The 24,315-nt window shown below is 43.8% G+C and overlaps 1 protein-coding gene across 3 annotated transcripts; it reads right to left on the bottom strand.

Moving 5' to 3' along the window:
• Positions 1-5,928: 5,928 nt before the first annotated feature.
• LOC139465301 (uncharacterized) lies at positions 5,929-24,266 on the bottom strand. Of its 3 annotated transcripts, none has more exons than XM_071246983.1 (9): positions 24,187-24,266; positions 23,023-23,253; positions 19,933-20,060; positions 19,371-19,497; positions 18,110-18,271; positions 16,792-16,944; positions 14,518-14,649; positions 9,641-9,752; positions 5,929-8,876 (listed from the first exon to the last, which is right to left on the bottom strand). In XM_071246983.1, exons 1-9 carry the CDS (start codon positions 24,260-24,262, stop codon positions 8,189-8,191), a joined length of 1,809 nt encoding a protein of 602 aa, XP_071103084.1. In that variant the 5' UTR covers positions 24,263-24,266; the 3' UTR covers positions 5,929-8,188. The 3 variants fall into 3 exon arrangements, with proteins under 3 accessions (XP_071103084.1, XP_071103085.1, XP_071103086.1); XM_071246984.1 differs by having other exon boundaries at positions 5,929-8,873; XM_071246985.1 differs by lacking the exon at positions 24,187-24,266 and having other exon boundaries at positions 23,072-23,135.
• Between the last annotated feature and the right edge of the window lie 49 nt (positions 24,267-24,315).

The raw sequence follows: 24,315 nt of genomic DNA, 5'->3' as shown, positions 1-24,315 counted from the left end.
GACCAGTCCTTGTTTTAGCCCCTTAAGGCCGAGCGCCAGACAGGGTACGGGGGGGGGGGGGGGAGATGAAGTGAGTGAGTATGGTTTTAAGCCGCTTTTAGCAATGCTCCTGCAATATCACGGTGGGGGACATCAGAAAAGGGCTTCACACATTGTACCCACGTCGGGAATCGAACCCGGGTATTCGGCTGGTGGAGCGAACGATTTAACCACTAGGCTACCCGACCGCCCCGGATTTTGTTGAAAGAAAACCTGCACGAATCTGTTTTCATCTCTTCTTCTACCAACACGCACGCTGTGACATTTGTTAATAAGCCTGTTTGTGCTGACCTTGTGCGAAATCCATGCACTGCTATTTGTTTGACAATCACAACCAGTGCACGAACCCAGACCGGAACAGGAACGACTTTATCCGTCACGAACATCGCTGCCTGGTCATCAACTATCGAGCTGGGCTAGCTGATTCAGATCGGGTGTCATCAAGTTCAATGATATCGTGAGGAACACAGAACGATTTCGTCATAATCATAGAGTGAATGTGTGAGTGAGTTGGGTTTAACGCTGTTTTGATTTGTTTGTTTGTTGCACTCAACAATATTCCAGCTATGTGACGTTGGTCTGCAATTAATCAAGTCTGGACAAAACAATCTTATATCTCGGCGTGTCAGCTTAATGTTGGAGAAAAGCCCGAAGTGATGCAGGCCTCAGAGGTTAACAACTTTGGTGAAAACCACGAGTATGGTGCTGATAAACATATTCGGTGCGGACCGGGATTCGAACCCACGATCAATGGATTATGGCGTGACCAAGTGACGCAAAACTGCACGACGATTTGCGGCGCCTTGGACGACTGGGCCACCTATGTGTCATCAAAGGACTTGCAGAGTTAGTCTTACGTTGACTATCATCGACTCATACCAGAGGGCTTGAAGACCTGAAATGACACGTGACCTAACTACAATGGAATTCTAGACACGACCTCAGCCCCGACAGATTAAACATACTTCGCAAAACAATCAGTTAATTGACTAAACTGTGTATATAGTGCCCCGTTTTGTTTCACAAATCCGACACCCAAACATATATATATATATATATATATATATATATATATATATATATATATATATATATATATATATATATAAAATATTCCTCTCGATAGCTGTGTTCAAGGTCTAATCTGTTCTCATCGTCTAGATACTTAAACATTCATCCAAACAGGCATCATGAGGCGAGCAAAGCAAAGCAAAGCAAAGCAAAGCGAGGCGTGGCGTGGCGTGGCGTGGCGTGGCGTGGCGTGGCGTGGCGAGGCGAGGCGTTGCGAGGCGTGGCGTGGCGTTGCGTGGCGTGGCGTGGCGTGGCGAGGCGTGGCGTGGCGTGGCGAGGCGTGGCGTGGCGAGGCGAGGCGTGGCGTGGCGTGGCGTGGCGTGGCGTGGCGAGGCAAAGCAAAGCAAAGCAAAGAGAAGCGAAGCGAAGCGAGGCGAGGCGAAGTGAGGTGAGGTGAAATGGGGTTTAACGTCCCGTTCAAGATTATTGCACCCGTGTTGCGACGTGTGTGTATGGCTGCTAGTTTTAGTCCGGACTAATGTCGGTTTTATAGTGCTAGCCCACTGAGATAACATGCAGTGTAACAAGGATACCACACGCGCACATTATAGAAATACCCAGTCCTTGTATTATCCCCTTAATATTATCACCGAACATCAGGCAGAGAAACAACAAGTAAAGTACTTGTTTTGACGTGGCCGGGGGTCGAACCACCGCTCCCGACCGTCAAAGCTGGCGTTCTATCCGCTACACCACGGATGTAGGCAACATTTAAATGTCTTTGTCGATACATTTGGTTAAGCGACGTTCTTTAGGTCTGGCGTCTTTTTTCCAAATATATTTGGTCGCGTAATGAAATCCGACGTCTGCATCGAACACTTAAAAAACATTAGGATGGAACATGCAGAATGATACAAACAGTTTATCATTGCACAGAGAAACACGGATGTTTATCAGGTGAAAGTAATTAATCGTAAATGGTGCCTGGGGTAGGTCGACAGAGTGGACTGTTGTTGTAAGGTAATGGTAAATTATGTATTAATGGGTAGTGCACCATTACAAAACAATTAAATGGACGTAGGTTTTATTATCAGGAATTTACAAAGCATAGCTGTTCAATTAGCATCCTAAATGAAGATACTGAGAAAAAAAATTATGCACATTATGTCATTAGGTGACAATGAAACAATTAAAACACGGTACTAATGGGTCCTTGTCACGCGATAACACTAACAATGAACATATTGCACATGCACAAGGGCACTCCGGGAGAACTACAGCATAAATGGCTGAAGGAGTTCAAAGCAACCCAATACCATTAGTGATTGCGATAAAGTAAAGTAAAATAACTGGAATATCTACAACGACGTCATTTAGGCCGTGGGAATGAGGTCGTTCCAACAGGGATTTGTTATAACAGTTTATAACATTGGAGTATGAACATCGTTTTTATAACGTGAAAACATGGTAGTTTTAAATGAGCTCGTTTCCAGAAGCTATTCCAGCGGCTACAGCCTTTGGTGTTTACGTTTCACAACTTTTGAGATACAATTAAGCATGCTCTTTCTACCAAGATTCCAAAGTGCGTCTTACGACTCTTGCTCAGATGGTTTTTTTTATCAAGGTTACAACATTCAAGGCCTCAGCGAAGCTTTCAAAACGTTTAATGGTCGACATGTGGAGGAAATTCTCTAATTCTGACGCATTAGTGACAAAAATGATGTCCCCTGCAGTTCCCTATTTTGACTTGTACGATATGTTCCCTTGTTTCTTCAGGAGAATAACTGACTTGCCTTTACACGTGTTTGTGCCACCGGTGGGGCAGGATACTCTCACCTTTTCGCGAACACCTGGTGTCATCACTATGTGAAAGTGATTTATAAACGCATGTTCATGATATATTCGGAATCGTATAATAGTATCGTTTGTCAGAATGGCTGTATGCCTGGTCAGTCAACAGATTGGGAGATACCAAACCTAAGGCGCCGAGAACAATGGGAGTCAGACAAATTACTACTTAGGATGCAAACGTGACATTTCGAAAGTGAGGTCCGCATATTTCAAATACATTAGTGTCAAAAGGGACAGAGAATTCAATGAATTAAATGAATTCAATGGATTGAGGAAAAAGGAAGAGATCAGGTTTGTTGGCCTTGATAGGTCTAAGGCTGTATACAGGCCTATTCCAAAAGTTTTTGTATTTATCATTTTCCATCCTGGGTCGTACCATGGATGGACATGTCTCAAAACCACAAGCATGGCGAAGACGGTAATAAACGGATCGAGCCACTTCATCATGTCGCTTAAGATTTTGTGCCAAAGCTGGGCATTAATATTATTCATATTTTTGTTTCAACTGGACATCTGCTAATCTGGAAGACTTCAGTGGGAACGACGACGTCCGAAGTAGTGAGTGAGTGAGTGAGTTGGGTTTAACGCCGCTTTTGACAGTATCCCAGTTATATCGCAGCGCGTCAGCTTAATGTGGGAGGAAAGCCTGAAGTGATGCAGGTGTTAGACGTTTACCACTTCGGTGCAACCCACGAGCACGGGTATGGTGCTGACAAACCTAGAAACATAATCAGGGCGAACCCACAATCATAGGTTTCTGGCGTGCCCAAGGGACGCAACTCTGCACAGCGAATCGCGGCACCTTAGACGACTGGGCCACCCGTGCCCCCCGTCCGAAGTAGCCAGGTTTCACTGTTTACAGATGAGTATTATTCATCAGCAGGTGTACGTAACCTTGTTTTCACCCCTTTCCTCTCTGGTGACCTAACTGATATATCACCTTATACATACATAAAGGGGAACACATAGAAAGAGATACACGGCTGACAAATACAAGGATGGCATTGTATGATAATGTTGTGACACCAGGTGCTAACATGTCACTGTGCATTACTTGGTTCATAAGTAAGAAATACACTGCCGGGCAAAAGAAAGTATACATCCATGTTTGATGGTGGCTCAAAATGAAGCGAACAAGAAATGGTTAATTTATGGATATGTATTTCCTATAATGGTTTTGTTTTGGACTTGAAGTTTGCAGTGTATCGGTGACTGATTTCAACCAAGAAACGTTTTGATAACGTAATTGGAACAGGAACAGGAACAGGAACAGGAACGACTTTATCCGTCACGAACATCGCTGCCTGGTCATCAACTATCGAGCTGGGCTAGCTGATTCAGATCGGGTGTCATCAAGTTCAATGATATCGTGAGGAACACAGAACGATTTCGTCATAATCATAGAGTGAATGTTTGATTGAGTTGGGTTTAACGCTGTTTTGATTTCTTTGTTTGTTGCACTCAGCAATATTCCAGCTATGTGACGTTGGTCTGCAATTAATCAAGTCTGGACAAAACAATCTTATATCTCGGCGTGTCAGCTTAATGTTGGAGAAAAGCCCGAAGTGATGCAGGCCTCAGAGGTTAACAACTTTGGTGAAAACCACGAGTATGGTGCTGATAAACATATTTGGTGCGGACCGGGATTCGAACCCACGATCAATGGATTATGGCGTGGCCAAGTGACCCAATACTGCACGACGATTTGCGGCGCCTTGGACGACTGGGCCACCTATGTGTCATCAAAGGACTTGCAGAGTTAGTCTTACGTTGACTATCATCGACTCATACCAGAGGGCTTGAAGACCTGAAATGACACGTGACCTAACTACAATGGAATTCTGGACACATAAAATATGCCTCTCGATAGCTGTGTTCAAGGTCTAATCTGTTCTCATCGTCTAGATACTTAAACATTCATCCAAACAGGCATCATGAGGCGAACAAAGCAAAGCAAAGCAAAGCAAAGCGAAGCGAGGCGTAGCGTGGCGTGGCGTGGCGAGGCGTGGCGTGGCGTGGCGTGGCGTGGCGTGGCCTGGCGAGGCAAAGCAAAGCAAAGCAAAGAGAAGCGAGGCGAGGCGAGGCGAGGCGAGGCGAGGCGAGGCGAGGCGAAAAGAGGTGAGGTGATATAGGGTTTAACGTCCCGTTCAAGATTATTGCACCCGTGTTGCGACGTGTGTGTATGGCTGCTAGTTTTAGTCCGGACTAATTTTTCGGTTTTATAGTGCTAGCCCACTGAGATACCATGCAGTGTAACAAGGATACCACACGCGCACATTATAGAAATACCCAGTCCTTGTTTTATCCCCTTAATATTATCACCGAACATCAGGCAGAGAAACAACAAGTAAAGTACTTCTTTTGACGTGGCCGGGGATCGAACCACCGCTCCCGACCGTCAAAGCTGGCGTTCTATCCGCTACACCACGGATGTAGGCAACATTTAAATGTCTTTGTCGATACATTTGGTTAAGCGACGTTCTTTAGGTCTGGCGTCTTTTTCCAAATATATTTGGTCGCGTAATGAAATCCTACGTCTGCATCGAACACTTAAAAAACACCAGGATGGAACATGCAGAATGATACAAACAGTTTATCATTGCACAGAGAAACACGGATGTTTATCAGGTGAAAGTAATTAATCGTACATGGTGCCTGGGGTAGGTCGACAGAGTGGACTGTTGTTGTAAGGTAATGGTAAATTATGTATTAATGGGTAGTGCACCATTACAAAACAATTAAATGGACGTAGGTTATATTTTTCAGGATTTTACAAAGCATAGCAGTTCAATTAGCATCCTAAATGAAGATACTGAGAAAAAAAATTATGCACATTAAGTCATTAGGTGACAATGAAACAATTAAAACACGGTACTAATGGGTCCTTGTCACGCGATAACACTAACAATGAACATATTGCACATGCACAAGGGCACTCCGGGAGAACTACAGCATAAATGGCTGAAGGAGTTCAAAGCAACCCAATACCATTAGTGATTGAGATAAAGTAAAGTAAAATAACTGGAATATCTACAACGACGTCATTTAGGCCGTAGGAATGAGGTCGTTCCAACAGGGATTTGTTATAACAGTTTATAACATTGGAGTATGAACATCGTTTTCATAACGTGAAAACATGGTAGTTTTAAATGAGCTCGTTTCCAGAAGCTATTCCAGCGGCTACAGCCTTTGGTGTTTACGTTTCACAACTTTTGAGATACAATCAAGCATGCTCTTTCTACCAAGATTCCAAAGTGCGTCTTACGACTCTTGCTCAGATGTTTTTTTTATCAAGGTTACAACATTCAAGGCCTCAGCGAAGCTTTCAAAACGTTTAATGGTCGACATGTGGAGGAAATTCTCTAATTCTGACGCATTAGTGACAAAAATGATGTCCCCTGCAGTTCCCTATTTTGACTTGTACGATATGTTCCCTTGTTTCTTCAGGAGAATAACTGACTTGCCTTTACACGTGTTTGTGCCACCGGTGGGGCAGGATACTCTCACCTTTTCGCGAACACCTGGTGTCATCACTATGTGAAAGTGATTTATAAACGCATGTTCATGATATAGTCGGAATCGTATAATAGTATCGATTGTCAGAATGGCTGTATGCCTGGTCAGTCAACAGATTGGGAGATACCAAACTTAAGGCGCCGAGAACAATGGGAGTCAGACAAATTACTACTTAGGATGCAAACGTGACATTTCGAAAGTGAGGTCCGCATATTTCAAATACATTAGTGTCAAAAGGGACAGAGAATTCAATGAATTAAATGAATTCATTGGATTGAGGAAAAAGGAAGAGATCAGGTTTGTTGGCCTTGATAGGTCTAAGGCTGTATACAGGCCTATTCCAAAAGTTTTTGTATTTATCATTTTCCATCCTGGGTCGTACCATGGATGGACCTGTCTCAAAACCACAAGCATGGCGAAGACGGTAATAAACGGATCGAGCCACTTCATCATGTCGCTTAAGATTTTGTGCCAAAGCTGGGCATTAATATTATTCATATTTTTTTTCAACTGGACATCTGCTAATCTGGAAGACTTCAGTGGGAACGACGACGTCCGAAGTAGTGAGTGAGTGAGTGAGTTGGGTTTAACGCCGCTTTTGACAGTATCCCAGTTATATCGCAGCGCGTCAGCTTAATGTGGGAGGAAAGCCTGAAGTGATGCAGGTGTTAGACGTTTACCACTTCGGTGCAACCCACGAGCACGGGTATGGTGCTGACAAACCTAGAAACATAATCAGGGCGAACCCACAATCATAGGTTTCTGGCGTGCCCAAGGGACGCAACTCTGCACAGCGAATCGCGGCAGCTTAGACGACTGGGCCACCCGTGCCCCCCGTCCGAAGTAGCCAGGTTTCACTGTTTACAGATGAGTATTATTCATCAGCAGGTGTACGTAACCTTGTTTTCACCCCTTTCCTCTCTGGTGACCTAACTGAAATATCACCTTATGCATACATAAAGGGGAACACATAGAAAGGGATACACGGCTGACAAGTACAAGGATGGCATTGTATGATAATGTTGTGACACCAGGTGCTAACATGTCACTGTGCATTACTTGGTTCATAAGTAAGAAATACACTGCCGGGCAAAAGAAAGTATACATCCATGTTTGTTGGTGGCTCAAAATGAAGCGAACAAGAAATGGTTAATCGATGGATATGTATTTCCTATGGTTGTGTTTTGGACTTGAAGTTTGCAGTGTATCGGTGACTGATTTCAACCAAGAAACGTTTTGATAACGTAATTGTATTTTTGGTCAAAGTTATATTTTCAAGTGTATACTTTCTTTTTCCAGGACGTTTTTTTTAAATCAACAATAAACTTTCTTCTTGTATTTTGCTGCATCTCTCATCTATATATTGCACAGTATGAAACAGAACTGTCTTTTCCTTGAAATTAACTAAATATTACTATCAGGTGTTGATTCAGATTTTACGAGCGCTTTCGGCAATTGCTAATTTCGCTCTCTCGAATGTCAGTGACCCGTGAAGATCCGGGGTAGAATAGGTCTTCAGCAAACCATGCTTGCCGTAAAAGGCGACTATGCTTGTCGTAAGAGGCGAGTAACGGGATCGGGTGGTCATGCTCGCTGACTTGGTTGATGCATGTCATTGTATCCCAATTGCGTAGATCGATGCTCATGGTGTCAATCACTGGATTGTTTTGTCCAGACTCGATTACTTAACAAACGCCGTTATATAGCTGGAATATTGCTGAGTGCGGCGTTAAACAACAAACAAACAAACAAACAAATCTTATCTCAGTGGTTACAACTGTGCGACATGCCCAGTTCTGTCACTCCCAGGGACGTCATAAGCAGGGGTATTAACTCCTCTGTCCCGACTCTCGGCGCCAGCAACATCGCTGTGGGCAACAGTTATAGGACTACCGCGCCGAGGTGTATCGTATTGAAGGCCTGCAGTGTTCTCACGCTCACTGTAACTGACTTGAATAGGGAGACATGTTGCTTCCGTCCTCTGATGATCATTTTCGTCCTTGACCTTGGTGGCTTTAACCTCTGCAAGGTTCACACTCCTTCTCGTTGACCTAGGGGTATCATATCCGGGTGGGTCTTTCTCGCTTTGTTCAGCAAGTGATCCAATGTGATCATAATGGCCTTTGGGCGGTGTCGAGGGGATTCTGTTGACCGTACTAACATCGTAGTCTGTTGAGTTTGCCCCTTCCCCGCCCAGTCGTCTCGTGTGGCTGTACACCCCCTGGTTGTATGGTTGGACGCGCCCATCAATACACAACGCCGCATTGTATGGGATGTGGTACTCTCCCTCCTCCGCAGCGAAAGAGTCCGGGGATGAGGGCATCATGGTGGAATCTCCCACTTCCGAGTACTCCACATCGGTAGATTCTCGTTTGGGACGTTTCCCATCACCTTGACGTTTCCCTTCTCCTATTTTCTTCTTGTGGTTTACCTTAGCGACCCCCTTGCGTTTCAGCCTACTAAAACATAATTTCATTGATGTTGATGATTATGGTCAAACATTAACAGGTACACGGAGGATATTCGGCTTTTCTGTTCAAATAACATGTATATCTCATTGAGCGACTTGACAATTGATACTTTCACGAGAGGCGCACATTCGATTCAAACATCAATTGTGTCATGTCCCATGATAAAGATACACATGTGTTTAACAAGAAAAGAGAAATATTTATATTATGTATTATCTCGCTTATCATACACTTCTAAGTCTAAAACAATAATGCCAATCGGGCAGACTTAAAGCGAAAATTGTTATTTCACACGAGTGGTATATGGGTTTCAGATAATTATAGTATAATTGTATCTCTAAATGCACAATAGATATAGGTATTCGGACTTAACCTCTATAAGCAATCACATTATTTTACAAGTTTGTTTGCTTAAGTTTAACACCACTTTGAACAGTATTCCAGCTTGATGTGGGAGAAAAGACCACAGTGGCACAGATCTTAGGCGTTCACCAGTTTGGTGAAAACCAAGGGCAGGTGCCAAGAAACCACAGATTATAATCATGTCAAATCTGGATTTGAAAAAAGAAGAAGAAAAAAGAAGAAGTAGAAAACAAAGAAGACGAAGAAAAGAAAACAAGAAAAGAAAGAAGAAAACAAAGAAGTAAAAAAAGAAAAAACAGAAGAAAAAGAAAAGGGACAAGAAAAAGAACAAGAAGATATAACAAATATTGCATATAAAAAGTGCATTTTCATTGCAGCTGAAAACCTACCGTGCACAGCATCCCGCTGTGGCGGCGATGATGATGAGAACTGCTGCGGCCCCGGCCACGCCTGTCGGTAGTGCCCAGCCGTACCCCTCACCCCCGGAACTCCCGCTCTCGCCTGGATATAGAGGAATTACAACGGCTGGGATTACAACAGATTATAGCCCTTTGTAAGGCTGCACCTAGTTGTCTTTTATATAGATGGCTACAAATACTTGCCGAATATGTAATATTTCAACATGATATTGTTGATGGAATTTCATATTTCAAACATGTTTTTTTAAATGAAGGTATATAAATGTTTGTTTGTTTACATGAGATAAACACAACACCTAAATTCAACCTGGAAAAGGCTATGTACAGTAACTTTTTAACAGAAGCTAGAAGCTAGTATCCACGTTTCCAAAATTGGATGTCTATAGAATGGTTTAAGTTGGTGCTGAAGTCAATTTTGGTGCTCAAGTCACACTCTTTTATCACGAAAGAATATTTCTCCTATAGAAAGACTTTCTGCATTGTCCCTGCGACAGAAAGTGAGTACATCTTTTTAGAAAGTCCTTTTCATCAAAGCTTAAGGGAAGATATTCTCCTATGAGAATCCATCACAAAACAAATTTATAAGACTATGTACAGCATCAAATACAATTGAAATCAACTTTCCGGCTAAAAAGATATCTTATCATTTGAAAAACGACAAGAGTACCTCGACTCTCACGTTTGACCAGTCTGCTTAAAAAGTATGCTACCATGAAGTGTTACGGTGCTCCAATGCAATTAAATGTAATACGAGGCTACCATGTACTGTTACGGTGCTCCAATGCAGTTCAATGTAATACGAGGCTACCATGTACTGTTACAGTGCTCCAATGCAGTTCAATGTAATACGAGGCTACCATGTACTGTTACGGTGCTCCAATGCAGTTCAATGTAATACGAGGCTACCATGTACTGTTACAGTGCTCCAATGCAATTCAATGTAATACGCGGCTACCATGTACTGTTACAGTGCTCCAATGCAGTTCAATATAATACGCGGCTACCATGTACTGTTACGGTGCTCCAATGCAATTCAATGTAATACGAGGTTACCATGTACTGTTAAAGTGCTCCAATACAGTTCAATGTAATACGAGGCTACCATGTACTGTTAAAGTGCTCCAATGCAGTTCAATGTAATACGAGGTTACCATGTACTGTTAAAGTGCTTCAATGCAATTCAATGTAATACGAGGTTACCATGTACTGTTAAAGTGCTCCAATGCAGTTCAATGTAATACGAGGCTACTATGTACTGTTACAGTGCTCCAATGCAATTCAATGTAATACGAGGTTACCATGTACTGTTACGGTGCTCCAATGCAATTCAATGTAATACGAGGTTACCATGTACTGTTAAAGTGCTCCAATGCAGTTCAATGTAATACGAGGTTACCATGTACTGTTACGGTGCTCCAATGCAGTTCAATGTAATACGAGGTTACCATGTACTGTTAAAGTGCTCCAATGCAGTTCAATGTAATACGAGGTTACCATGTACTGTTACAGTGCTCCAATGCAATTCAATGTAATACGAGGCTACCATGTACTGTTAAAGTGCTCCAATGCAGTTCAATGTAATACGAGGTTACCATGTACTGTTACGGTGCTCCAATGCAGTTCAATGTAATACGAGGTTACCATGTACTGTTACAGTGCTCCAATGCAATTCAATGTAATACGAGGCTACCATGTACTGTTACAGTGCTCCATTGCAATTCAATGTAATACGAGGCTACCATGTACTGTTACAGTGCTCCAATACAATTCAATGTAATACGAGGTTACCATGTACTGTTAAAGTGCTCCAATGCAGTTCAATGTAATACGAGGCTACCATGTACTGTTAAAGTGCTCCAATGCAGTCAATGTAATACGAGGTTACCATGTACTGTTACGGTGCTCCAATGCAATTCAATGTAATACGAGGCTACCATGTACTGTTACAGTGCTCCAATGCAATTGAATGTAATACGAGGCTAACATGTACTGTTACGGTGCTCCAATGCAATTCAATGTAATACGAGGCTAACATGTACTGTTAAAGTGCTCCAATGCAATTGAATGTAATACGAGGCTAACATGTACTGTTACGGTGCTCCAATGCAATTCAATGTAATACGAGGCTAACATGTACTGTTAAAGTGCTCCAATGCAATTGAATGTAATACGAGGCTAACATGTACTGTTACGGTGCTCCAATGCAATTCAATGTAATACGAGGCTAACATGTACTGTTACGGTGCTCCAATGCAATTCAATGTAATACGAGGCTACCATGTACTGTTACAGTGCTCCAATGCAGTTCAATGTAATACGAGGCTAACATGTACTGTTACGGTGCTCCAATGCAATTCAATGTAATACGAGGCTACCATGTACTGTTACAGTGCTCCAATGCAGTTCAATGTAATACGAGGCTACCATGTACTGTTACAGTGCTCCAATGCAGTTCAATGTAATACGAGGCTACCATGTACTGTTACAGTGCTCCAATGCAGTTCAATGTAATACGAGGTTACCATGTACTGTTACAGTGCTCCAATGCAGTTCAATGTAATACGAGGCTAACATGTACTGTTACGGTGCTCCAATGCAGTTCAATGTAATACGAGGTTACCATGTACTGTTACAGTGCTCCAATGCAGTTCAATGTAATACGAGGCTACCATGTACTGTTACGGTGCTCCAATGCAGTTCAATGTAATACGAGGCTAACATGTACTGTTAAAGTGCTCCAATGCAGTTCAATGTAATACGAGGCTAACATGTACTGTTACAGTGCTCCAATGCAATTGAATGTAATACGAGGCTACCATGTACTGTTAAAGTGCTCCAATGCAGTTCAATGTAATACGAGGCTACCATGTACTGTTACAGTGCTCCAATGCAGTTCAATGTAATACGAGGCTAACATGTACTGTTACGGTGCTCCAATGCAATTGAATGTAATACGAGGCTACCATGTACTCTTACAGTGCTCCAATGCAGTTCAATGTAATACGAGGCTAACATGTACTGTTACGGTGCTCCAATGCAATTCAATGTAATACGAGGCTACCATGTACTGTTACAGTGCTCCAATGCAATTCAATGTAATACGAGACTACCATGTACTGTTACGGTGCTCCAATGCAATTCAATGGAATACGAGGTTACCATGTACTGTTACAGTGCTCCAATGCAATTCAATGTAATACGAGGCTACCATGTACTGTTTCAGTGCTCCAATGCAGTTCAATGTAATACGAGGCTACCATGTACTGTTACAGTGCTCCAATGCAGTTCAATGTAATACGAGGCTACCATGTACTGTTACAGTGCTCCAATGCAGTTCAATGTAATACGAGGCTACCATGTACTGTTAAAGTGCTCCAATGCAGTTCAATGTAATACGAGGCTACCATGTACTGTTACAGTGCTCCAATGCAGTTCAATGTAATACGAGGCTACCATGTACTGTTACGGTGCTTCAATGCAATTCAATGTAATACGAGGCTACCATGTACTGTTACAGTGCTCCAATGCAATTCAATGTAATACGAGGCTACCATGTACTGTTACGGTGCTCCAATGCAGTTCAATGTAATACGAGGCTACCATGTACTGTTACGGTGCTCCAATGCAATTCAATGTAATACGAGGCTCCCATATACTGTTACAGTGCTCCAATGCAATTCAATGTAATACGAGGCTACCATGTACTGTTACGGTGCTACCATGTACTGTTACAGTGCTCCAATGCAATTCAATGCAATTCGAGGGGCTGTACAGTCAAATCACCAACCCTAGCTCCCAGACTTAGCCCCCAGTGACTATTTCCTGTTCCGGCAAATGAAATCTGCCCTACGTGGAAGACGCTTCCAGGATGAAGAGGACATAAAGGCTGCCAGAGAGGCGTGGTTAGAGAGCCTCTGCGGATTTCTATAAAAGTGGTTTTGGACAAATGGAAGTTTGCATTGAGGTGAATGGAGATTATATTGAAAAATAAAAGTGCAAAAGATATTCTGCGACTTGGTCTTATAATGAAGTTGCAAAACTTATTGAACGCCCTTCGTATGTGCTTTGTATAATGGGCAGGTGGCCCCTTACTGAAGAAACTCATCTCATAAGAAACATTTGTATATTGATCAGCATTACAAACACCTGCTACATATATGAACCATGCGTTCTTAAAGTTACACGTCGGATGTCAGCAGCACTATTGAGACACCCATGTAGGAATGTGCTTGGTATCACGTTCTGAAGTGAAAACTAGAAACTTTGAACTCAAAATCATAAGATTGATAATTTGTAATCCATTTGTGATAAAACTGTTATTTATAGTTAATGCCTCCACAGATGTCATTCTGTGTCACCAACATTTCCTTAAACGGGTTTCAGATTTAAAGATTCTTCATAGCTGAACGAACATAAACTTCCTACGTTTTGAATCATGACGTCGTTTCGTCATGAACTACACTGCATGGCCAATTGTCCATACTGTATTGTAAGCCTGACTGGTTTGTTTGTTTGTTTGTTTGTTATTTTGTTGTTTAACGCCATATTCATTTATTCCTGCTATATGACGGCGGACTGTAAATAATCGAGTCTGAACCAGACAATCCAGTGATTGGCATCATGAGCATCGATCTACGCAATTGGGATCGATGACATGCATCAACCATGTCAGGGCCTGACCACCCGATCCCGTTAGTCGCCTCTTTTAACAAGCATGGAAGCATTTTACGACAAGCAAGTGTTGTTGAAGACCTATTCTAACCCGGATCTTGACGAGTCCTGAACTGGTGTCAATGCGACGTTAAGTCAGTCTGAACTTAGTGTTTCAGCGTCTGCTGCCTCTATACCTGTTAAACATATGTATCTTAATTGCTTGGCGCAGTCTTGGTTCTCGATCCGAATTGTGTTTCTTCGTCTCCTCACCGACAGACATCGATAGGGTAGTGAAGCGTCCGTAGTATCATTTCCCACCGGTTTCCCTGCAAGGACGGTAAACAGTAATGAACTTGTTGTGTAGATAGTGAGAGAGTGAGTTTGGTTTTAGCAATATTCAAGCATCATCACGGCGAGGGACATCACACATTGTACCCATGCGGGGAATTAAACCCGGGCCTTCAGCTCGACGAGCAAACTTTTTAACCACTCGGCTACCCAGCCGCCCCTAGAGTAGAGAGATACACTGTAGATATAAAGTTGATTTAATTCTGGCATGAACAACTAACACCGTTAATCATTTGTAACGTGACTCTGAATCATTTTGTAAAAGAAATATTTGGACCCTTACATGAAGCATGTTGACTGGAAACGGTTTAGTAATGGTCTGACACAACAAGTTATAACATTTCAATTTTTCATATTTTCTAATTTTCTAAATTCCACCTGAACCAAAGTGCATTTTAACGTTTGACTTATAAGACCATAACAAAATAGTTATCATATTTAATCCCCGCCCACCTCATTACCAACACCCCCTCACACCATGTCAATGTCCCCAAGCATCTACGAAACAATTCCCAACGCATGTTGCCTTGTTTATATACTCGATGAGGTGAGGTGAAATGGGGTTTAACGTCGCGTCATTGCACTTATATAGCGACGTGCACGTGCACGTGCACGTGCGTGTGTGTAGATACTTGTACTAGACCGACCGGATGCCGATTTATAGTGCTAGCTCACTGAGATACCATGCCGCAGTTTAACATGAAAAACTCACTCAGACACAGTATACTGACCAGTCCTTGTTTTAGCCCCTTAATGCCGAGCGCCAGACAGGGTAACAAGAAGTACCATCTTTAACGTCTGTTGGTATGACGCGGTCGGGGATCGAACCCCGGACCTTCCGCTCTCCGGGCGGATGCTCTACCACTAGACCACAGAGGCGGTCAATATACTTGATGAACTACCCCATACACGTAGTCTAACCAACCAGTCATACTCCCTGTGAACCAAATCCGCCGACAGATACTGGACACAGAAATCCACAGCTTGCATGAACATCTAATAAATGATTTATTGTTGCTCCTATGTAGTGCCAGGATCCGCGGCAATAATGATGCTGATTTATCATGGACTTTCCTAACGTGATAAATGTCTACTACCTGCGTTGCCTTCGGTTTTCATTCAACATTAGATCCACACTGAAATACTGTTCAAGGCGGCGTTGAAGCCAACCCACTAAGTTTGAAAATGAAAACGGCTTGCAAGGTTACAAAACAGTACACAGTGCATGTGATCCATATCCATGGTTACATAACAATTCAAATTTTTGGGTGATCCATACCCAAAGTTGTGACCTATATCCAAGGTTACATAATAATAAACATTACCTGTGTCCCATATCCAAGGTTACATAACAATACACAGTACCTGTGATCCATATCCAGGGTTACATAACAATACACAGTACCGGTGACCCATATCCAAGGTTACAAAACAACACACAGTTTCAGTGGTCCATATCCAAGGTTACATAACAATACACATTACCTGTGATCCATATCTAAGGTTACATAACAATACACAGTGCATGTGATCCATATTCAAGGTTACATAATAATACACAGTACCGGTGACCCATATCCAAGGTTACATAACAATACACAGTACCGGTGACCCATATCCAAGGTTACATAACAATACAAATTACCGGTGACCCATATCCAAGGATAAGTAACAAACACATTACCTGTGATCCATATCCAAGGTTACATAACAATACACAGTACCTGTGATCCATATCCAAGGTTACAGAACAATACAAATTACCGGTGACCCATATCCAAGAATAAGTAACAAACACATAACCTGTGATTCATATCTAAGGTTACATAACAATACACAGTACCTGTGATCCATATCCAAGGTTAGATAACAATACACAGTACCGGTGACCCATATCCAAGTATAAGTAACAAACACATTACCTGTGATCCGTATCCAAGGTTACATAACAATACACAGTACCCGTGACCTATATTCAAGGTTACATAACGATCAACAGTACCAGTGGTCCATGTCCAGGGTTACATTTATCAACAGTACCTGTGATCCATATCCAAGGTTACATATTAATCCACAGAACCTGTGATCCATATCCAAGGTTACATAACAATACACAGTACCTGTGATCCATACCCAGGAATAGCCTCGCCGAAGTCCTATCCAATAACGTCCAGTTTGCAGGTTATTAATTGTCCCCGTCACCTGAAGTAAAGTCCCCTGTCTGTTCCCACACGTTGTTCTGGCTGTCTGACGGGTGGTGATGGGAACTATACCTAAGAGGTAAATAAACGTGGTTAGCGTCCCTGCATTGCCTAACTATGTACACTGTATGACACCTATACCCAAAACTTGTTTAAGACATTTATGTATTTCGTGGCAATCATGCATATTCACAAAGCATTAATGAAGAATGCATCCCACCACATCCTCCGTATCTTTAGGGCTCGAATTTCGGTAAACCTACACCAACCATCGATCCATTCCCGAGGTTCTCGCGATCTCAAATTACCCGCCCTTGATTTTAATGAACATTTTACCGACCAATCAAACGTTGAGATCAGGAAAAAGGAAATGGGTAAGGGCGGTGGACATGAAGACATCCTTTCCACAAAATATATTTTTAGGGTTTTCTTTCGCTTCTTTTCGTGTCAGTTAGTTTTTCTATGTTGAATTTCTCGTAAACACTATCGTAATGCGTGGGACCGGCCGCCATGGCGTCGTTATCGCTAAGACAACATTGACACTGTTTTGTAACTCGCATTCTGATTGGTCCGTTAGACTGAGTACCGTAGCAAATCAAATTGCAGCAATATAAACTAAGTGTTTTAGTCTACTCCTCCTTATATTGATAACATATAGCAAAACCCATAAAAATGGCAAATCTCTACTAGTCTTTATGATACCTTAACTATTGGGCAGTTTGGCAAGGACTGTAGGACTAGTGCCAATTTCTAAAGCTGAATTGGCTAATGAAAATCAAGGGCGGGTAATTTGAAAGGTGCACCTATATGCGTGCCCTGGACATATAGGGGATGGTCCCACAATGCAGGACAGGACCTTTCGCTAAACCCTCTTGTTATCGCTTACAATTTGACGTTTAGCTCTGCATCGCTTCCGGCTTCAATCTTAATTTCCCACGGACACGCCCTAGTATATCTAAAACACTATTCAAATCGGCGTTAAATTCTCTTACACAATCACTTACTGATAAGTGAAAGCCATCTCAATATTCTAAACAAATTGTTCATGCCCCCTGTTGCCAATAGCTCTCTAAGATTATAATTATTATATTAACGTCCACAGCCCACAGACACAGACAATCATTGAACGTTAACGTCCAACGTGTATTCGTCATGCCCATAATCCCTTTGAAATATGAGATATGTTCTTTGATTACATAAAAATGATTTCTTAAGGTCAAAAGTTCAGGTAGCTTACCACGACCATCGTGCGATTGGGTGCTACACAAAGCCATCAACATCTCTGTCTGACTGTCTGATGTTGCCACCGTGTTGCTGCCGCTACTGATCTCCAGGACCCCCCAGACGTACCGGAAGTCGTTCATTCTAGCTTTACGGAACTTTTCCAGCCGGTGTAATTCTAAACAAGCATAACTTATATCATGATTACTTCAGAGTTTAGACTAGCAAGATAGGATAAAGTGTCACCAACACAAGGATGGCGTGTCATCGTCACAGAACTTATAATAGTGCCATCCGTTCAAGGAGGTATGTATCCAAGTGTTCTTATGTAAAAAGGCTGTATTAGTTACAAGTGCTGCACACTCATCAGGCACCTGGAGTACGAGTTACGCGTACGGTTCACGCGATTTGAAATCGTCAACATGCACCTCATCACCATGCTCGACGGCAACGTGTTCTGCCGCCCCTTACAAAACGCCATGTTGCCAACAGACGTCAATGGTGTACACAACGTCGAAACTGGGGGATATCGTCGCTAGTCACGCGGCATGTTTTCGGATGAGTCCCTATTCACTTTGTTCTTCCTTGATAGGCGTGGTCGTGTCTGGCGAAGTCAAAATGAACGTCAAGCCAAAGTCAACCTGAGACCTCTAGACAAATTTGGCGGTGAATCGGTTATGGTGTGGGGCAGCATCACTATGAGTGATCGAACCCCTCTCTATATTGTGCAAGGAAAGGTCTCTGTGCAGTACTATCGAGACAAAATACTGACACTATTTCTTGTCCCGTTTGAAAGTCGTGTGGGTCGACGCTTTGTCTTACAGGACGGCGACGCCCTTTCACACCGTGCACAAATCGTCACTTCTCACCTCCAGCAGTACAACATGCATAGAATTCCAGGGTCAGCAATGAGCTCAGGCCTTTCCCCCATTGAGCACATGATAGGGAGACAGCCTCAACGTCATATACCGCCGACCACATTTGCTCTGTGCAACTTGAAACACCTTATTTTGGTGTGAAGTTTGAAACAACATTGACTCCTGTGTACAGCTTGAAAGAACATTTTCCCCTTATTTATATGTGAAGTTTGAAAAAAAAATTGTCTCCGTATTTGCTTGTGCCTTTTGAAACAACATTCCCTTCTCATTGCTGTGTGCAGCTTAAAAAAAAACATTCACTCCTCAATGGCGCTGTGACTTGCAACAACATTCACTCCTTATTACCGCCGGCGGCTATAAAGTACATTCACTCCCTCACTGTACATGCAGGGTACCTACTGTCGCTGTACACAGAGTACCCCCCGGCGTCCCCACAGCTCTCCTCTATGTTGCCCGGACAGAGTACGCTCGATGTGCTGCTGTTCCCAGGTGTTGGGTCATTTCTCAGACAAACACATTCAGTTTCCTGAAAACAAGGAAGATAATGGCAATGAAGCTATGAAAGCTACATATCAGAAAACTCTGCAGAAAACATTGAAACAAAGATAACATTGTTGATCATGTAGATAACTAAGCATTTGTCGGCATAGGAGACGAACCGTTTGGTATTCGAGTAAGCTGGAATTTTTGTGAAGAAAAAAATTGTTCCAGAAAAGATTGTGGTAAAAAAATATTTTGGCTCAGGGTTTATAACAATAGCAACAACATTTCCGCTGGACATTGCCTGTTGTCCAGAAAACAGTTGAACTGTGCCAATCCTGTTTATCAGAGAAAACATGTAATTAAATTTGAAGCAGAGAAAATATATCATGTCACTGAAATGAAAAACACAAATGGCTCCAAAAAGTAATAAATATTTGTCCCCTGATATGTGTTTGAGAAGCTCGCATGCACAGTTTACCTTGAGTGCTATGTAGATGGAGTTACAGAACGTGAAGCAGGTGAAGGCTTGGTTGTCTTCAAAGTGCGTGGTCCTGTTCCTCCCCATGGCGGAGGCGGGGATGTAGCCTCGGTATGTGTACAGGCGATCTGGCCGGAGTATAGAAAGTGTTGGGTACACACAGGATTTCAGACGGAGGATTGGAAGGGGTCTAGATTCAATTCAATTCAAAAGAGCTCGTATTTGTCAGTGTTTACACAATCAGTCTAATTAACTGTTAAAAGAGACTGTGAAACAAACAACATTGTTGTTCACACTTGCTGTTTGGATCCCTCTTTCAAATACACTCCAATACCAGGAAGTGTGACAACCCTGACCTACCCTGTGTTTCCTCCCACTACCAGGAAGTGTGACAACCCTGACCTACCCTGTGTTCCCCTCCCACTACCAGGAAGTGTGACAACCCTGACCTACCCTGTGTTCCCCTCCCACTACCAGGAAGTGTGACAAACCTGACCTACCCTGTGTTTCCTCCTCAGTGCCTTGAAGTGTGACAACCGTCACCCAACCTGTGTTCCCTCCCACTACCAGGAAGTGTGACAACCCTGACCTACCCTGTGTCCCCTCCCACTACCAGGAAGTGTGACTACCCTGACCTACCCTGTGTCCCCTCCCACTACCAGGAAGTGTGACTACCCTGACCTACCCTGTGTTTCCTCCCACTAACAGGAAGTGTGACTACCCTGACCTACCCTGTGTCCCCTCCCACTACGAGGAAGTGTGACTACCCTGACCTACCCTGTGTTTCCTCCCACTACCAGGAAGTGTGACTACCCTGACCTACCCTGTGTCCCCTCCCACTACGAGGAAGTGTGACTACCCTGACCTACCCTGTGTTTCCTCCCACTAACAGGAAGTGTGAAAAAACCTTACCTACCCTGTGTTCCCCTCCCACTACCAGGAAGTGTGACAACCCTGACCTACCCTGTGTTTCCTCCTCAGGGCCTTGAAGTGTGACAACCGTCACCCAACCTGTGTTCCCTCCCACTACCAGGAAGTGTGACCACCCTGACCTACCCTGTGTTTCCTCCCACTACCAGGAAGTGTGACTACCCTGACCTACCCTGTGTTCCCCTCCCACTACCAGGAAGTGTGACTACCCTGACCTACCCTGTGTTTCCTCCCACTACCAGGAAGTGTGACTACCCTGACCTACCCTGTGTTTCCTCCCACTACCAGGAAGTGTGACTACCCTGACCTACCCTGTGTTCCCCTCCCACTACCAGGAAGTGTGACTACCCTGACCTACCCTGTGTTTCCTCCCACTACCAGGAAGTGTGACTACCCTGACCTACCCTGTGTTCCCCTCCCACTACCAGGAAGTGTGACTACCCTGACCTACCCTGTGTTTCCTCCCACTACCAGGAAGTGTGACAACCCTGACCTACCCTGTGTTCCCTCCCATTACCAGGACTGTGTGACAACCCTGACCTACCCTGTGTTCCCCTCCCACTACCAGGAAGTGTGACTACCCTGACCTACCCTGTGTTTCCTCCCACTACCAGGAAGTGTGACTACCCTGACCTACCCTGTGTTTCCTCCCACTACCAGGAAGTGTGACAACCCTGACCTACCCTGTGTTTCCTCCCACTACCAGGAAGTGTGACAACCCTGACCTACCCTGTGTTCCCCTCCCACTACCAGGAAGTGTGACAACCCTGACCTACCCTGTGTTCCCCTCCCACTACCAGGAAGTGTGACAAACCTGACCTACCCTGTGTTCCCTCTCAATACCAGGAAGTGTGACAACCCTGACCTACCCTGTGTTCCCCTCCCACTACCAGGAAGTGTGACAACCCTGACCTACCCTGTGTTCCCCTCCCACTACCAGGAAGTGTGACAAACCTGACCTACCCTGTGTTCCCTCTCAATACCAGGAAGTGTGACAACCCTGACCTACCCTGTGTTTCCTCCCACTACCAGGAAGTGTGACAAACCTGACCTACCCTGTGTTCCCCTCCCACTACCAGGAAGTGTGACTACCCTGACCTACCCTGTGTTTCCTCCCACTACCAGGAAGTGTGACAACCCTGACCTAGTCTGTGGTCCCTCCCAATACCAGGAATTGTGACAACCCTGACCTACTCTGTGTTCTCTCCCAATTCCAGGACTGTGTGACAACCCCGAACTACCCTTTGTTCCCTCCCAATATCAGGACTGTGTGACAACCCTAGCCTACCCTGTGTTCCCTCACAATAACAGCAGTGTGTGACAACCGTGACCTACCCTGTATTTCCTCCCAATACCAGGAAGTGTAACAACCCTGACCTACTCTGTGTTCTCTCCCAATACCAGGAAGTGTGACAACCCTGACCTAGTCTGTGGTCCCTCCCAATACCAGGAAATGTGACAACCCTGACCTAGTCTGTGGTCCCTCCAAATACCAGGAAATGTGACAACCCTAACCTACCCTGCGTTCCCTCCCAATACCAGGAAGTGTGACAACCTGGTATTGTGTTTACTCCAAATACCAGGAAGTGTGATAACCCTGACCTATCCCGTTTTTTCTCCCACTACCAGGAAGTGTGACAACCCTGACCTACCCTGTATTTCCTCCAAATACCAGGAAGTGTGACAACCTGGTGTTGTGTTTACTCCCAATACCAGGAAGTGTGATTACCCTTACCTACCCCGTTTTTCCTTCCACTACCAGGAAGTGTGACAACCATGACCTACCCCGTTTTTCCTCCCACTACCAGGAAGTGTGACAACCCTGACCTACCCTGTGTTCCCTCGAAGTACCAGGAAGTGTAACAACTCGGACCTACCCTGTGTTATCTCCCACTACCAGGACTGTGTGACAACCCTGACCTACCCTGTGTTCCCTCCTTATTCCAGGACTGTGTGACAAATCTGACCTACCCTGTGTTCCCTCCCGAATACCAGGAAGTGTGACAACCCTGACCTACCCTGTGTTCCCTCCCCAATACCAGGACTGTGTGACAACCCTGACCTATCCTGTGTTCCTTCCCAATTCCAGGACTGTGTGACAACCCTGACCTACTCTGTGTTCCCTCCAAATACCAGGACTGTGTGACAACCCTGACCTACCCTGTGTTCCCTCCCAATACCAGGACTGTGTGACAACCGTTCCACCGACCCAATAGAGTGTATCTTCCTCCAGTCTGCGCGTTAAACTCTCAACAGTGTTGTCTGACGTCTCCACGTACAAGTGACCACCACGTCTCCGGCAAGAGGATGCGGACGACGTCCAGTTAAGCGTCTGGTTCATCTCAGACACCTGCACTTCTGCACCGATGTCTTTCTCAGTCACCCAGAAGCCTTCAACAAAAATACACTATCAGCTATATTTCCAATTTTTTTATCTTAATCAAATGCTTCAAACTTCTGCCGGGGCAGTGGGGTAGCCTAGTAGTTAAAGCGTTCGCTCGTCACGCCGAAGACCCGGGTTCGATTCCCCACATGGGTACAATGTGTGAAGCTCATTTCTGATAATGCTGGGATATTGCTAAAAGTGGCGTTTAGCCATACTCACTTGCTCACTCACTCACTCACTCACTCACTCGCTCATACTTCCGCCATAAGTACTAGTCATATTCGACACGTATCAACTTATTTACTGCACTATTACTCAAAGTTATAAAATGACAGTCATCATGAATCAATCAATCGGAAAAGCAGGCTATATTGACAAGTATTTTTTTTTTGGTATAATATCTGATGTACAGGTACACTGGTAACAATCTTTTGCGCAGATCTGTACTTTGTATCGTCCACATTGAACTCACAATGTGCGTAAATGAAAGCATCAAGCAGGTTATAGTTTAGAATTTAAGTTAAAGATCAAAATACGTAGCGTCTATAAATGGAAGTGAAGTGAAGGGTGGGTGAGTGAGTGAGTGATTGGGTGTGAGTGAGTGAGTGAGTGAGTGAGTGAGTGAGTGAGTATTGTTTGCAGTCGTAATCATCAATATTTCATCGATATATCTTGATTCCTCTTTGGCGAGCACTACAGTAAGTAACCAATTTAAACCACGCGATCCCCATTTTAATCCTCCTGTGACACACGACTGATGGGAATCTGTTTTGTCCTTTGTGAGTCGGTAAACAGAATCTCGATGCGTAGGATACAAAAACGTGTCCTCACAAGTTGAGAAGTGTTTACATTATCAAAATAACAAAATTGATGGCATATCGAGTAACATGATGCACGTACAGTTAGTATTTGAAAAATATAAACCGGTTACTCCGTACCTTTTCCATGAACTGACGTGAGTAGCAGAACAGCTAGCGTCCCTTGTGTGAGGCCAGCCATTGCAGGACGCATCATAGGATACAACACATCCTTACAAGCATCCTCGTCGGGGAAGCAGCGTGGGAAGA

The sequence above is a fragment of the Haliotis cracherodii genome, unplaced genomic scaffold, assembly GCF_022045235.1.
Source record: "Haliotis cracherodii isolate W230 unplaced genomic scaffold, xgHalCrac1.p SCAF_18, whole genome shotgun sequence".
NCBI lineage: Eukaryota > Metazoa > Mollusca > Gastropoda > Lepetellida > Haliotidae > Haliotis > Haliotis cracherodii.
This window is presented reverse-complemented; position numbering and strand designations above follow the sequence as displayed.

Coding starts and splice junctions, on each gene's coding strand:
- LOC139465301 (XM_071246983.1), bottom strand. CDS start 24,262: ATGATGCGTCCTGCAATGGCTGGCCTCACACAAGGGACGCTAGCTGTT. Junction 23,254..24,186: donor CACGTCAGTTCATGGAAAAG/GTACGGAGTAAC, acceptor TTTTTGTTGAAG/GCTTCTGGGTGACTGAGAAA. Junction 18,272..19,370: donor GTACTCTGTGTACAGCGACA/GTAGGTACCCTG, acceptor ATGCTTGTTTAG/AATTACACCGGCTGGAAAAG.